Source organism: Pectinophora gossypiella, chromosome 10, assembly GCF_024362695.1.
Source record: "Pectinophora gossypiella chromosome 10, ilPecGoss1.1, whole genome shotgun sequence".
NCBI lineage: Eukaryota > Metazoa > Arthropoda > Insecta > Lepidoptera > Gelechiidae > Pectinophora > Pectinophora gossypiella.
Window position 1 is genome coordinate 3,741,538 of NC_065413.1, and position 16,988 is coordinate 3,758,525.

General features: G+C 38.9%; 2 protein-coding genes across 4 annotated transcripts in view; both read right to left on the reverse strand.

Moving 5' to 3' along the window:
* The window catches only part of LOC126370231 (CCR4-NOT transcription complex subunit 6), a 161,740-nt gene that overhangs the window by 117,003 nt on the left and 27,749 nt on the right, over positions 1–16,988 (reverse strand). The gene's annotated exons all lie outside the window — the stretch shown is intronic.
* Positions 1,743–6,065, reverse strand: LOC126370241 (uncharacterized). The gene has a single exon (XM_050015056.1). It carries the CDS (start codon positions 5,897–5,899, stop codon positions 4,499–4,501), a length of 1,401 nt encoding a protein of 466 aa, XP_049871013.1. The 5' UTR covers positions 5,900–6,065; the 3' UTR covers positions 1,743–4,498.

Consider the following 16,988-nt stretch of genomic DNA (forward strand, 5'->3'; position numbering starts at 1 on the left):
ATAACCAATAAATGTAAATATAATCTTTTGGTAATGTAGCCTTACATTAACAAAAGTCGTTATGAATAACGAGCAATTTTCTTTGATGAATAGATTTGAATATACTTGTTAACTATAATATGCAATATAGTAAGTTTCAAATAGTGTGAAATTTAAAGATCAATTACTCAGATCACCACATTTAAAAAGCTTTACACTTAAGATTTCCTAAGTCATTAATTTACTTTCCTTTCCTTCAAGTGTTACGTTTTTCATTTTAATATTTTATGATGATATAAGTAGCAGTGTTAACTTTAACAATGCCTGAGTTTCGACTTTGATGTCTCGAGTGCTTTTCAAATTCAGGAGACGGAAAAGAAAATAAAAGAATGTCAGAATTACTCATGAAACCGTATTCATTTTTAACGTCGCCAAGTTACTAGTACCAAGAGGATAAGTTATTGCCTTTAGGTACTAAGAAGATGCGAAATAACAAATCAAGTGAAGGGTATAACAAAAATGAAATGATTGTTGTAAATTCAATGATATTTCTAGAATACCTGGTCGTAGTAACACTATTGATTTGCACGAGCAAAGCTAACAAAATCTCAAATGCTCCATCATTCTTACAAACACGGCTATAAAAAACTAATAATAGAAAATAGAGGTACCACACCACGCGGTCTTGCGCAGTACTTCACGGGCCATAAAAATTGTATGGCAAACGTGCGTCATACGGCATTGACCAAGGCGATGTCCTTGCGAACAAGCTATGTACACAAGAACACACAGAACGTTTTGCGAACGCTTTCATTGCTAATACTAATACTACAAGCCATAGGCAATAATGAGCACTCTAGAAATTATACGGTGCTAGTTAGAGTGATAAAGAACATGAAAGAATGACGAGATGTGCAAATAAACTATCTCTTGTTTTAGTAGTCATGAAATATGATCTCAGATATTACAACAGATAGACAATGAGTGTACGATATCTACTGCATAGGTACCTACTAGTTATCATCTGGTAATTTCCTCAAACGCTATACATATAAAAAAATAAACAATTTGTCTGCTATATCTATAATGTGGCTAAAATTATCTGTGTTTCTTGCAAATCGCTACAGTATCCAACTTGGGGAGTATATTTGTTGTAAATAAGAGCACAATGGGGTACGCGTAACCAACCAACAGCTGGTCGGCTACAATAGAAAGCTGCTTTTACAAGTTACGTGAACGGCCCCGTTGTGTTTACAAAACATATATTTGAATTTTCAGCCTCCAGATATTTGTATTTACGGTTCTTTTCGCGCTGTATCGGATTATATAGCATGTCGTTAACGTAAACTATCCCTTTGCGGTGATTTTGTAGCTTAGCTCGCTAGCTCACTATTTTTCTTTTTTGCAATTGCTTTTTTTTATCTCTTTTGTAATAGCGACTATCTTTTTTCCACTAGGACTAAAATAAGCACCGCTCTGCCTTTTACAGATGCTACTTTTCCTAATACCAGTGGACCTTTGCAGCTCGTAAACATTAACGACCCTATGAATATTCAACTCCGCAACAACGTTACGTAAGTTTATCAGGCAAATGAGACGCAAATCTCTCGTGCAATCGCAATTTCCATTGTCCCCATACTTAGTGGATTATGTGGAAACTGCTCTAATGAGACGCTTAGCTTTATAATTAAGACCGTGAATAACTTGACTCTGACACGCAACAATTACCGAAACATAAATCAATGTCAAATAAAACAACTCAATTATATCAGGACATGGTTTATTGTACAAAAATAGTGTGCGAGCGTGTAACTCATGCCTCACGACATACACAAACAAATATTAAACCTATTTTTATGTATAAAATGCATTCACTCGTTAGACATAGCCTATTTGTTTATACGATAGTGAGGTGTATCGTTGAGTCTTACAACCACGAGGTGCCACGCCCTTTACAAATCCCAACACAGACACAGGCTCGGCCGGACCTATTATTAATTCAAAATTCAATTTACATATCTTTCTACTCCCTTAACGTTCCCGGCTCTCCCTTAAAGTAATAAAACGAAATTTCCAATGTTTGAGGGATCCGCCTCGGATGAACACGAAACTTATCATTGTAATAAAGAAGCTATCGCCCTCTTCCTTTTAGATAAAAGTATTTATTATGTGAAAAGGGCCCAACTTTCAATACAGCCGGCTATTCAGCGGCGCGATAATGCAGACGTCAATAAATAACCAATTGACAGATTCCCACTAATACGCATTAAAATCAGAATTTAAAGCAGATAAGGAATAATAACTCCTCGTCTACGCCGAGCCTGTCGTAGAGTGAAAAAAAATGAAGCAAGAACCGATTTATCTTGTCGTCCCACGCACGCGCCCAGCAATATAAGCAAACAACATAAAAATAAAAGAAGTACATCGTAACAACCCATGGAGTGTAAAACCCAACGATAGAGGTGTACAAAAGAACTGTACAGTCCATGAATAACTTAGTTATATTCACATTATCTACATTACGGAACTTCATCTGGTATCACATATGCCGGATTGGACCCTTGCTCAACCAAAACATACAACAAGACACTCGGGTAAACGAATATTTGATTCGCCGTTTATCTTTTAGTTAACGCAAGCAAGTAAACATTTCAAATCCTGTAGAAATGTTGGGTCGAAGTACTTGCGTTGGTACAAACTAAAAACGAACTAAGTTTTACGAGAAGTTATTTTCATCAGTAACTGTTTACTTTCGTGTAAGTCGGTACGTAACGCAACAGGAAATTGATAACATTCAAATTCATTGCACGGAGTTTAGTTCGATCTACCTCGGTACAATAACAAAGTGAACGACCTCTGTGGACGTGTTTTTAACAAATGTAGATAACAGCAAGGGAAATGTTTTCGTAACTCGGCAACATAGCACTTACGTGCAGCCGGTGCGAACCAATTATAAACAATTATGGACGCGACGCAGCATTGCAGATGCAATGAACTGTTTATTTCCTAATATTTTAACAGCAATACACCGTTGCCCGTACAAGAACACTTACTGAATACTTATAATAAACCCAATGAATGTTTCGTAGTAACAGGTTTTATATTAGCAAAAACCACGCGTAGATCGCATTTAAAAGAACATCGCAATTTAAGATTAGATCGCTCATTCAGGCTATCACAAAAGTGCGATCCTAAATGCGTGAATACACTCTTGAAATTACGTTGAATTGCACAAACACGATAACGTACGTGCCGCGTTGCCTACGTTGAAACCATAGTAATTGACCTGGCTATCAAGCGACAAATGAAATAACTACCAATGGACTTATGAAGTGAGTATGATCGAAGGACATGCATGATACTGGTGATAATGCGTTTATAATGAATGTGTACGACGATGCTTATGATTTTCTTAATGATAACGATGACGATGGAAGTGATGCAAATGGTTTGAAAGTGCGATAGTCTCAATTGCATGCAACATGTGATGAATTAAGTAATGGCGCAGCAGTCTTAAGAGTAATTACGAAATGAATCTGCGATTCGTTACACAATCAATTACCAATTAGAACTCATAGCCTACATTGGTAAAGAAATTATGTAAGCGTAGCGAAATAGTTAAATGACATAAATAAGATGAAAGAAAGCGTGAATGTGATAAAGCGGTAATGAGCTATATTTCATCGATTTTCTCTAGTCACATTTTAACATTATATGGAACTGATAATATATAATATATCACGTTCATTGCATAAAAACTTAATTAAGTTTTATTCTAATTTATAACATATTTAAAACTCGTTTTAGGACAAGTGGTTAAATTGTCCTCTACAAGCATGTAACCAAAATTTTTAAGAAATTCGTAAATAATGTAGAACGAGATGTAAATATCAGTAAAGGGTTTGTAGAACTGGAATGAAAAAAGTCATCAGGACCGGTGCGAGCGAGTCGGGAGGCGCCAGCCGGAACGGCGCGCGCGGTGGAAACCGCGGGAAACCGCAACGCAGGCGCAGCGCGAGAACCGTGTCAGTAGTGTGAAACGCTAATTGCGCGCAGAGCTATGGCGGCACCTCGCCGCGGGCAGCGCAATACGGATACGACGCACCATTTGCATATCTAATCTGAACTGGCTGTTGCGACGGAAACTATATTGCAAAGTTTTAAATAAAATTAGATCAATTAACTATGGTTATTCAACGTTAGCAAGGGGTCATACGAATATAATTAACGAGGGATAACGGCAGTGATAAACGGCGAAGCTAAATCCTTTACATGTCCCCAGATGAAGTTCCTTGTCAGTTTCCTACGCTATTGTTAACAATAAATTAATTATAGAACCTACAGGAAACCGATTCGGAGATCTCAATACATAATTTTAACGGGTGGCGATGAGATGCTCCATTGCACGCCTCGCTGAGACAATTTGAGTCCAGCTCAAAAATGGCGAGCGTGGAGCGTAGGCTGAGTGACGATACTACCGTCTCTACTTATCATTACGTGTAACTCGATCACAAGTGCCTCAGGCAGTAATTAAGGCTAAATCACAAATGTTACGCGAGGGCGCAGCGACTCTGTATGCCGTGTGTCGCGCCGACTCACTCACATCATCACTTTGTTTGCCTTCAACACTAGTTTCAACTTTGTCACTCAACACCGCACTGTTCACTTTAGAATCGTAACTCGCAATTGTGCATCTGTTCACAGCACTTTCACTTTTATCGGCAAAGAAGGAGCGACGATCGGAGTTCGTCGCCGGGGGCGAGGTCGAAAATAACTTGATCTCCAGGTCGCGGTGACCGTTCATTGAAGTAACGATTTCAGAAGATATTTCCAAAGCGAGCGGCGATCGAGGTTCGGGAGAACTAGCTCGTCTCACAGGTGGGAATAACGAATACAAATTAGGCGCCGAATATGTATCAGTACCGTTCGGTTCGCGCCGCTCCGGGACTCGGGAGGAAGGATCGCTCCAACTGCGTCGTAACGTTGTGTCCGCGCCTCGTCTACCGAGCGGTCCTACAACTTTCATCGAGTCTTCTAATTTTGTAGGAGCGAAATCGCCACTAGAATTCTCGTCCAACAAATCTGCGATGGAATCAGCGTCCCAGATCTGTCCCACAGGATCACAATAACGACACTGACAAGAACTAGCTGACTCCGCGGGTGAAACAGCCTCCGCCAATCCAAATCGTGTCGCTTCCAAAGCCTCTCCTAATGCCGACACTCGATATGTCTCCGGTACCGGTTCCGGGTACTCTAACACTTTCACGTCTAAACGATACGGTAAAGACATCTCACGGCAAAAAGATTCCTCATAAATACCATGCGACGCTGTCACGAGGCCTGAAACCGCACAATGGTCTACATCGCCAAGATCCAAACTAGCAGCTGTTAAGTCGTGCGCTACGATATTGTTAGGTTTTCTATCTTTTTTACGCCGTTTGCGAGGTTTTATAATCCTGGGTAACATAGTCTCGGAATTGGTAGAGCCGGAACTTTCGTCGCTGGCGACACTGACCGCGTCCGTGTTATTGTTACGTCCGCCTCGCGTGGCACGCGGTGGCTGCTGGTTGCGCGGCCTGCTCCCCTCGGGCGCATCACACCTGTCCCTGGACATGTTCTCGGCGTGCGCGGGTGGTCGCTGATTGCGCTGCTCAGGTGCATTGATATACTTTCGTCGATCGTGTCTGTTTTGTATGATAAGTGGAGCGCCCTGGGCGTGCATGGCCAACTTGGAGACGGGCGTATTCCGAGATGGTGGTGCACGACCCGCCATGGAGATGAGGGGCGCGCCGAGCCATGCGTTGGGGTGCGGCACGCCGTAGGGCGGGTAGTAGGGCGGCGGGAATCCCGGTGCGGTGGCGGCATATTGGGGGCGAGCGGGTTCGCGGCGCCCGAGGGCGGCGCGCTCGCCCGGACTCATAGCTTCGCGGAGAGCGTTTAACCCATATTCGAAGGAGTTGTGTTCACTGTCACGGTAAAAGTCCGAGTTGCGGCGCGATGTCGTAATCGTGCTCTAACATCTGCGGCGCGAGTGTAACGCGTGCGCTCGCCGCAGTGGTCGGCGGAGAACTAACTGAGTGAATGAGGGCCGCGGCCGCGAGTGTCGAGTGGGAGTGCCGCCGCCACGCGACTTATCGCCGGCGTCGATGCACCGGAAAGCTTTACAGCCCTAATCGCTCGACAATTAAACTCGCCGTTGTTTACTTTCGCGGCCGAAAAAACATAACGTACCGTACCTACGCGTCGCATGCGGTGGAACTCTTGGTATTAAGGTTTAGCTTGTTTGTTTTAACTTCAGAAAGTTCGGAACAAATAAAAACGTTTTGTACAAAATGATGAACCCTATTGTTCGTTGCGCATTTTAAAACGGAAAACCTTCAATAATTAAATAAGGCGATCCTTGAATGAATATGCGATATCCAAGTTTCGGGTTGACCTAGTTAAAATGGTGCCGTGCCCAGCATGTAATGCAACGAATAAATTATTAAAAATTAAATGTCCAATAGCGGTTGATTTATATAATAGAAATAATCAATTTTCTACGCGTACCTATCTACGAGACCACTTCTCTTGTTTTTGTGACGTAAGAATTTTATGTGGGCATAACTTACCGCTTTCTCCGAATACCGACCGAGCCGCCTTCGAAACTTACCTACAACAATAAAAAGTTCATTAATGTCAAACATACAATCAGTAATACTTGGTTGGGACCGTAAAACCACCCTAAATGTCTCTTTCGTTTTAGCATAATGCCCATAACAGACGTTCATTGCGCAGTAAATTGTTTTCAGAAGAGCACGTAAAGTTTTACTCTTAGTTGTACTACGAGCCGAGTCCGTCGGTCTAGGATCCTCGTAATGCCGTAAGAGACGCATCGTAAACTGTATAAAATGTAGGTGGTTCATTCTCAATTGCATAAAATATACAGTTGCTTCATTTACTAGGCATACGTAGATAAGGCGACGTTTACTCCGTGAAAAACATTTTAACTGTATAGAACATTAAAATATTAAAAATAAATGTAAAGTGAAGACTCCAAGAGAACTGTGTCAGGATCGAAGCAAATGGAATTCCATAGTCTCTGCTTACCCCGGTGGGAAATAGACAGCAGTTTATGTATGTGTTCGTATGTGTAAAAAGAAAATAAACTTCATTTTGAGATTTTTAATTAGAATCATGTCAAAACTTTTTACGCTTCTAGTGTAATTATGTTGCCTCACAAAATAAACTTTAAGACAAGACATGTTTCATAATAATACGCATTGAATACGTTACTATAGCCATCATATTCTTAACAATTCACAATTACAAATAATGCAATAAAATGCATTGAAATACGAAAATAATTATAAAATTTAATAAACACCGCTTATAATGCTCAACAAAAGTTACCGAGCAATACGCCCAAGTGTAAAATACCCGCAGCCACAATACATTAAATGGATTATGAAGGATAATCCGTTTCGGCGCGTATGCGACCTCCTTGCTGGGGTGAAAGTGAACTTGGTGACACACAGCCGGAGCCTTCGATAAAAAAAAACCTCAGGTTCAGTTTCTTAGCTAAAAACACTTTTTTAACAATAACAATGATTTTACGGATGATGAAACTTGATCACCTTTCACTATACAGCACATCATAACTCTGCTTAGAACTTAGTACTGAAAGTGGTTGTAAGTTGCCTTTTGCTTGTATCTTTGCTCGACCCATTAGGAATCGAGTTTTTTTGTATGTATTATTGTGCAAGCAAAAATATATACGAAATATTTTCTTCGTCTTAGTAGTAAAATATAGAGGTATTAAAACACGTATACATCGGTACACATACACATCGAGAGGTTTCTGCGGAGAATGGTAGGATTTGCCGCTTCAGAATTGGCTTGCACAGCCATGAAAGTGCATCACTTATCGACAATGATAATTATAAATCGTCTGAAACAGACGAGCCCTATGAGTCCGGTTATGACTGCACACCGTAGGTACGTACGTACAAAATCGCTTACGTGATATCTCCCCTTTCTTGTTCATAGCTGGGTTCACCCTTCAACGCGATAAACCCTTTTATTGGTTTGCATAGCTGTGCATCCGACTTTTTATACGACAGTTTGTTTCTCGAATGGCCTGGTATGAAAAGATACATTCATACATAGTAGGTAACATTGTTACACTTTCTTCTTCTATCGTGTGGGTTGTGAGGTGGATTACCAACCTCATCAACCCTGGTGTCAGGATCTTTATTGAGCCGCCAAAGGCCCCTGACATGGCTCATGTAACGACTACATACTTACATCAGTAAGTAGTAACCGGGCCCAAGACTTAACGTGCCTACACTTACACACACTTTTTACACTTTGAATTGTCGTTTTTTGCGTAACGAATATCTCACCCGCCTAAAACTACTGCAGCTTCTCACAACCTGTAAAGCCGGGGAAAAGAAGCTGCAAGAAACCCTCGGCACAGGGCCCTAGACGTTCTTAAAAAAACATAAAACATGGTCATACAATTTAGTAATTTGGCTGCCTAATATCACTTCCCAGACAGTTAATACGATGCATTCATATCTTCAAAATAATTATTAACCTTATTATACCCGTGTGAATAATCCTAGCATCAAGGGGTTTGCATACTGGTGAGTGGATTCGCAGAATAGTAGATCTGGTAAATTCGCAGGAGTACTCAATACAAAAACAACTACAAAATAACCATCCTTTTTGTCCGCCGCATTCGGACAAATACAATCCTCTTTATATTGCACTCACCAGAAACAATAAAATAAACAGTCATTATCAGTTAGGCTAATACGATTTTCTACACAACTAAGCGTAGTAAGGATAGAAATCAAGCTAGGATAGAAACATTATTTATTTCCAATTAGCTTTCCATCGGCGTTGACTTCGGTTATCTCGCGCGGCACGGTTAATTTATTCCGACCGTAAATGATTATTATTATCTTATGTTCTTTCCCAAGGTCTACTCTATCTCTACACCAAATTTCATCAAAATCGGTTTAATGATTTTGACGTGAAAGCGTAAAGACAGAGTTACTTTCGCATTCATAATATTAGTAGGTATAATAATTTATAATTAATTTCGCATTAATATAGGTTTTATTCTTCTATAGTGTGGGTTGTGAGATGGATTACCAACTTCATCAACCCTGGTGATTAAAATAGGTACAAAATGAATACTCATTTTTCATTTTTTTATTGTGGAAATATTGTTATTTTTTTTAAGTACGCAGCACATAACTACTGTAATACGACGCAGACTTTCGTCTAGAGTATATGAAAGTTGGCGGATCTGATGCTCTGAAGATGAACAGGTGATTAACTTGGCAATGGAACAGATAGTGTAGATAAAGCGATCTTCAGCAGAATGAGAGTGTGAAATGTGGGTGGCTCGTATAATGTAGAACTAGAACGGTCATAGGAATTATTTATACTATAACAATCAATACACAACTAGAAAACATTTTTAACAAAAAAAAAACCGACTTCAAACGCAAAACTAAAAAGCAATAAATTTACTTCGCACAAAGTAATAAGTACGTATTTTCAATTAGTTAATTATTTTATAAATCTGAAGCCGGTGCCAAGGAAATGCTACAACGAAGTACCGATTCATAATATATTTTTCAATACTGATTGTTTTGTAATTTTTTGTTTGACATTGTTTTGTAATTGCTTTGATATAGGTATTAAACAATATTGTGTGTACATAGTAATTTGATATTGTAGTAGGGTTGTTGTAGCATTTACTTGGCACCGACTTCAGAATTATAAATTAATTAACTAATTGAAAATACGTACTTATTACTTTGTGCGAAGTAAATTTATTTATTGCTTTTTAGTTTTGCGTTTGAAGTCGGTTTTTTTTTTTGTTAAAAATTTTATTTTATTTTACGATTTTAAGTGATGGTTAGACCGAGCAAGGATGCAGACAGACAGATTTTCTGATTTATATTCATATATAATAATATAATATATTATTAGTAGTGATCACAATTATTATTGATGAACATGTTTACACACACACACTCACACACGCGCTAACGCACACGAGCACACGCGCACGTACACACGCACACACACAGATACACGCACACACACACACACACACACACACACGCGCGCGCGCGCGCGCACACACACGCACACGCACACACACACATGTGTATGTGTACATACACACATGTGGTTGTCAGTGGAAGCTGCTATCATACACACTCACGCATACATATAGATACAGTAGATTTCGCGTGGTTCGCTCGCTGCTAAAGCAGCTCGCGTGTCCTGTTTATTCGAAACTGTCCCTCTTCGTATGGCGGCCATCTTGTTTTTCCGCCATTTTGTTTTATTTCACCGGCGACAGAATTTGACCAAGATTTAAATGGGTGTCGTGGAAACAAACAAAATCCAGGTGCAATAGGTTTGCCAGACCGTAGGATGTCTCCCTGATTGGGAGCAGTTTTCAAAGATGACGTTCCGATCACACCCCTATACATCATTTTTACCCCCAAGACATTTTCTGAAAAAACAAAATTTTGTATGGCGGCCATCTTGTTTTTTCGCCATTTTGTATTTTTTTCACCGGCCATTAAATTCGACCAAGATTTAAATAGGTTTCGTGAAAGAAAAATTGGTTCAGGTGTGATAGTTTCGCCAGGCCGTAGGGTGTCACCCTGATGCGGAGCAGTTTTCGAAAATCGGGAAGTATTTCCATACTTAACATGACGATCCGATCACAACCCCGATATATATTTTATATCCCGAGACATTTTCTGAAAAAACAAAATTGTGTATGGCGGCCATCTTGTTTTTCCGCCATTTTGTTTTTTTTTTTACGCGCTATGGAATTTGACCAAGATTTAAATAAGTGCTCTGAAAGAAATATCGGTTCACGTGCGATAGTTTTGCCAGGCCGTAGAGTATCTCTCTGATGCGGAGCAGTTTTTGGTGACCAGAAAGTATTTCCGTACTCTACATGACGTTTTGAGTAAGCGCCCCATACATTATTTTTACCCAAACGGGCTTCTTCCAAAATCGACAAAATTTTGTATGGCGGCCATCTTTTTTTTCCGCCATTTTGTTTTTTTGCACCGGCGATTGAATTTGATCAAGATTTAAATACGTTTCGTGAAAGAAAAATTGCTCCAGGTTGTATAGTTTTGTCAGGCCATAGGGTATCTCCCTGATGCTGACCAGTTTTCGAAGGTCGGGAAGTTTTCCCGAAGCCTAAAGATCGATCCGATCAATATGACTTTACAAACGCACTAGTCGCTCCTACGATTTTTGAAAATTCCCCTCGATTTCTCTGGTCTTCCATCATCAGATCCTGACTTCCTTGACATGGGACCCCCTTGGGTATATCTCCTTTCAAACAAAAAAAGAATTATCAAAATCGGTTCATATACGACGAAGATATGCCCGAACAAACATAAAAAAAAAAAAAAAAAAAATATACGGTCGAATTGAGAACCTCCTCCTTTTTTGAAGTCGGTAAAAAAAATACACTGGCCCGCAAAAGTAAACAACTAAGTACTGCAAGCATAATGAGTACGTTCGGGCGAGGCTCGTTTTCTGGAGGGCTTTTGGACTGATATGGTTTACTATATCTTCGTGTGTTTTTATGTATTATATATTTTACTAAGTACTACACTTTTAAAACTTCGTATTAAAATAAAAAAAAGTTTTATAGACATCAGCGGTCTTTGTAACTATTAAACTATACTATTAGAAACATTTAATGTCCTTTTTATTTCGAAAGTTTATCTCGAGTATTTAAAAAAAATATATAATTTTAAAGTGGTAGTACATAGTTTTGCAATCCAGATATTTTAAACCTACAGAAAATTATGAATTAGAAATTAGATCAATAAGATTTACGGTTCCACAATCGTAACTTGATTAAAATGACATATCATTTTGTCTCTTTCTTCCTAAGCTATATAAAGCGATTGTACCATATCTCTGTCATTCTGATCATGTTACGTTTGTGGGACAATAGTAGATCGTCGACGGTTTAGGTCATCTTTTATATATAAAAACCAGTTACTGTTGATTTGTCTCGCTAAAACTCGAGAACGGCTGGCCCATGTGGCCAGGTTTAAACGGTGAGAAAATATTGATATGAAGAGATGAGAGGAAAAGAGTGATATGAAGTTCACAGGGTTATCAAGCCTTGTATATAGAAATGAACGTTTTTAAAGAACATTGCGTGAAAGTTTTTTAGTTCCATATCATCTCCCTAGCATTATTTAATTTTTTCACAGGGTCCGCATACCTAACCTGAAGATTTAACAGGTTCGGTTTTTTACAGAAGCGACTGCCTATCTGACCTTCCAACCCGCGAAGTGAAAACCAGCCCAATACAGGTTAGGTCATATACCACCAAAAATGCGTTTCTCGGGAATGTGGGTTTCCTCACGATGTTTTCCTTCACTGCTGAGCACGTGATAATCATTTATGATCCAAACATTAATTCGAAAACAAATTCGACAATCATTGGTTTAAGCCTGCACCGGATTCGAACCTGCGAACTCAAAGTTAGCTCCACATTGAAAGAAAACAAAAAGTTATGAAACTTTTATAATATTTTGTTAAGTAAGTACTTGCCCGGTATTCGTTTACTGACATTCCATAATTAAAATAATTATCATAAATTGTAATAATGCGTTGCGCGTAAAACAATTATTAAGTGTAATAATATTAAAAACATTGACGTCAATGTTTATATAATTCCTATCATTATTTAAGTCAGCAAATAAAATGCATATTGAAGTAAAATAAGGTTCCAAAGTCTAAGTGTTTATTATGTAAACACTGAAACTGTCTCTAGAGGCACAATAGAGCTAAAACAAACATTTCAAAAACCTTACAAAGAGATCAATAATATTAAACTGGTATTTTCTTTAAAAATCTTAAATTATAGAAGGTTAACAATGATAAGAAAGTGATATTAGTACATTTTTCGATTGCCTTTTATGAATAGAAATACCTATCGAACTGAATGGGTGTCAAAGAAACAACTGTAATAAATCTTTGTTCCAAACCTTTTCAAGTACGATGAAGATAAATAATTGTACTTTCAAATCAAATCAAAAATTATTTATTCGGACAACTTAAATCCATAGGGTTAGTAACAAAAACTTACATACTAAGTCTAAAATAAGGTGGACGATATTTGGATTTAAATCCGCCTGCCATCCCAAAATCAGGTGGCACATTAAAGGCGAATCGTATGTAACGGCAATCGCATCACTTTATTGAGCACAAATATTATCTATTATTATTAGATATTAACTTTTCTACCAGCAATCTCGTAACTGGTAAGAATTGTTAGGAGGGGAAGTACCTCCTATATAAATGAACTCTACTATCGATAGGATGATACTGGACACTTGGTCGATAACGATAGTTAGATGCTCGATAATGATACAACACTAGCGTGTAGCACATTGAAGCCTTTGAACATGTAATAGTGCGTGAGTGTTGATTACGTGTTTCGCGATATCGCACGCGCAGAGAAAGTGATCTAGCGATTCGTCGACCTTAGTTGCGTGCGAGCACAAAATTAATCCCGTCCACTCTCGCTCTCTCGGACAGATGCGTTACCACGTTACCAGCGGTTACAACGTTACAACTCATGATAGTTATTACGAGAACACGGCCGATTATTACAGTTTCGACTTAGGTGAAAGTCGTTAGGAATAATGAGTATGGGCCCTGGTGAGATCGCTAGTTACGCAATCTCCGAGCTTGTAAATGAAAGTCGCAGTATAATCAACCTGCCACAACTTAATTACATTCACTATTTACTACCCTGTGGGTTGTGAGAGAGGTATATGCGGGTTTGAATCCTGGCTCACGCTCTAGACCACTGAAATCGGTTTTATGAGCTTGAATGCATGTTTGGATTATAGATAATTGATATCATATGGTTTCCAGGATTTATGCCCGGTCAATGGCAATAGGCTCGCCCCCTATCACGTGGGACTTAAACTTAGCTGGCGAGGAGTGTGGAGGAGGATTAGTGGATACAGGCGTGCCGCTATGTAAAACTTTAATTATTTTCAGTTCCATATTTTTGCGACGAAAAATTTCACTTGATATACTCAGAATCACGGTCTGAATCATCCCCCTCAGTATTCGTTACTGTGGTATATCTATGATGTTTTTCTGTCATGACACAGATGTCAATCGAATATTGTTTCTGTTTCTCAATAAAAATACAAGATTTCACCGCTGTTTATTGAATATATTACAGTTACGATGTCACTAACAACCTGTATATATCTGTCGATAAAAATAGAATCAAATTAATATTATTGTTAAGTGAAACGTCTATTTTTATATCGACGGGTACATCTTTCTATTGCAAAGTGAAGTATTTACAGACACTTCACATTCTAGTTTATTTACTTGTACCATTCACACAGTTTTTATGTGAGTATAATGGCACCATTCGCGCTGTGAGACGATTTCTCAATTCCACGCTTTGTTTTAATGCCGAAAACATTCTATAAATTATGTAAATGTGCGAATTCCAATTAGCAGAGTGTCAATAAAAATATCTTAACTGCTATGATGGATCAAATCACTAATTTAAGAGCCACGCTCTTGTCGGCGTAGCATTCTCCGTGCTACTTTTTAGGGGAAAATAAAGTAGTGGTTTCCCTGTTGCCTTCTGCCCCGCAGTACTCTGTCCGTCTGTGACTGTGTGTGTGTCTGTCTGTATGTGTATGACTCCAGTAACTAGTAATTCTAACCTATTTTCGTCTTTTGCTAAACCTTGATAGACGATAAAACCCTACAGCTCAACAGCCTGACCACCACTTACTTTATTTGTATTTTTTTATGAAAATATGCTGGCCATGATTTTTCTTTTTGTTTAGAAGTTTATCTGGTTTATAATTCCTTATGTATTTCAGTTTTTAAAGCCACACTGGCCCCGATTCATGCAGACCAATCCTAATTTTATTTTAAGTTATACCTGTCATTTTCTTATTCGCCGAAAAGGAAAGGGACAGATGATTTACAACTGTTGAAACTGTTGAAAAAATAACCCGGGCGATAAAATAGGCATCTCGCTCATAAGCAATCCGTTTGATTTAATTCTGTCAAGTTAATATACAATTCTGAAAGGGTTTTCTTTTTTAATTTCTGCCTAAAATTGACCTGTGTCCCATAATTTGTATGCCTGTCGATTACCCGTCCCTTTCCTTTTCGGCGGATAAGAAAATGACAGATATAACTTAAAATAAACATAGATGGTGTGTACCGGTATCAGCACCATAATGTATATATTTAGGTACACTAGACATTTTTTTTTTAATTCACTTTATAATATAACATAGCCTGTATACCCGAAGAGGTAGGTAGAGGTGTAAATCTACTATATAAATCCACTCCTCGCCAGCTATGTGACTTCTTCTTCTTCTATCGTGTGGATTGTGAGGTGGATTACCAACCCCATCAACCCTGGTGTCAGTGTTATTACTGAGCCGCCATAGGCCCCTGACATGACTCATGTAACGACTACGTACTTACATCAGTAAGTAACAACCGGGACCAACGGCTTAACGTGCCTTCCGAAGCACGGATCATCTTGCTTTTTGGACAATCAGGTGATGAGCCTGTAATGTCCTAACCAAACTAGGGATCACAAAGTGATTTTTGTGATTTGTCCCCACCGAGATTCGAACCCGGGGCCTCCGGATCGTGAGCACAACGCTCAACCACTGGACCACGGAGGTCGTTGGACCACGGAGGCCGTTGCTATATGACTTATAAGTTTATATAATGTTGACTATTTTACATAGTTCAATGTGGACATGGCCTCAAATGTACTTGTTTGTGGTTTGACTAACCAAACACATTACTGTCATAAGAGCATGCTAAAACCACTTCTTAGCAAGCTCATTATCATCATTCTATTCCACTTTCCATCATCGCGCCTTTCAGTTTCGATTTGAAAATAAACTTCGATTGTTTCCATACTTGCTCTATCGAGTTGTAATAAGTTATTTATTCTTGTAGAAAGTTTTACCGCCGCGACAAGTTCTGTAACTTAATATTGCAATCAAACGTAAATTCTTTGTCTACCGTTTTAACCCTTTCACGGGCAAAGACCATGGGGTCATTGATGGTTCATAATAGATAGTATGACACCTTAGAATCGGAACGACATTAGACGTTCTGTCCTTGAAAGTGTTGATTTATACATTGGTGTACGTTTTTTTTTTATCTAAGTATTCTTTGTTTATTAAGAAGTATCGACTTGTCATCGACACGAAAGAAGAAGTATTCTATACCCATAAAAACACTTTATGAACATTTTTTATCAAGTCGTAATAATTTTGTGTGTTGCATTTAAGGGCGTTACGTAAAGCCATTGTTTAACTATTGTATCTGAAACTGCGGAAGTTACGAGAGGTTATGATTATTGGCTACCCCAACAGGGCTGAAGTTTATGTACCTATCTATAAATAGTCAAAGTTACATCGCGCAGCGTGCAAAAGCATCTTCTTTATATACCAATATCTATACTAATATTATAAAGAGGAAAGATTTGTATTTTTGTTTGTATTGAATAATCTCAAATACTACTGGACCGATTTCGAAAATTCTTTCACCATGAGAATGCTACATTATCCCTACGTAACATAGGTCATATTTATTACTAGAAATAATTAGGGATCCCTACAAAAAAATACTGTTAAAAAATAAAAGTCCACCCATGCGAAGCCGGGACGGGCCGCTAGTATCCCATAAACATATCACGCGTCAAGTGCAACAAAACGCATCGAGATTATATCCCCGCGTCGACACTTTAAAACATTGTTATTACGACAAAAACAACAGCAAAAAGCATGTAATGCGGTGGATCGTGTACAGAGCGCTTGCAGCGGCGCGCGCGCCGGTGCGGGGGTTAATGCGATTTTGATTGGCGCGGTGCAAAACTGCACTTTCACTCGCATAAACCGTTTATGTTACGCTCGTTTTAGTCACTA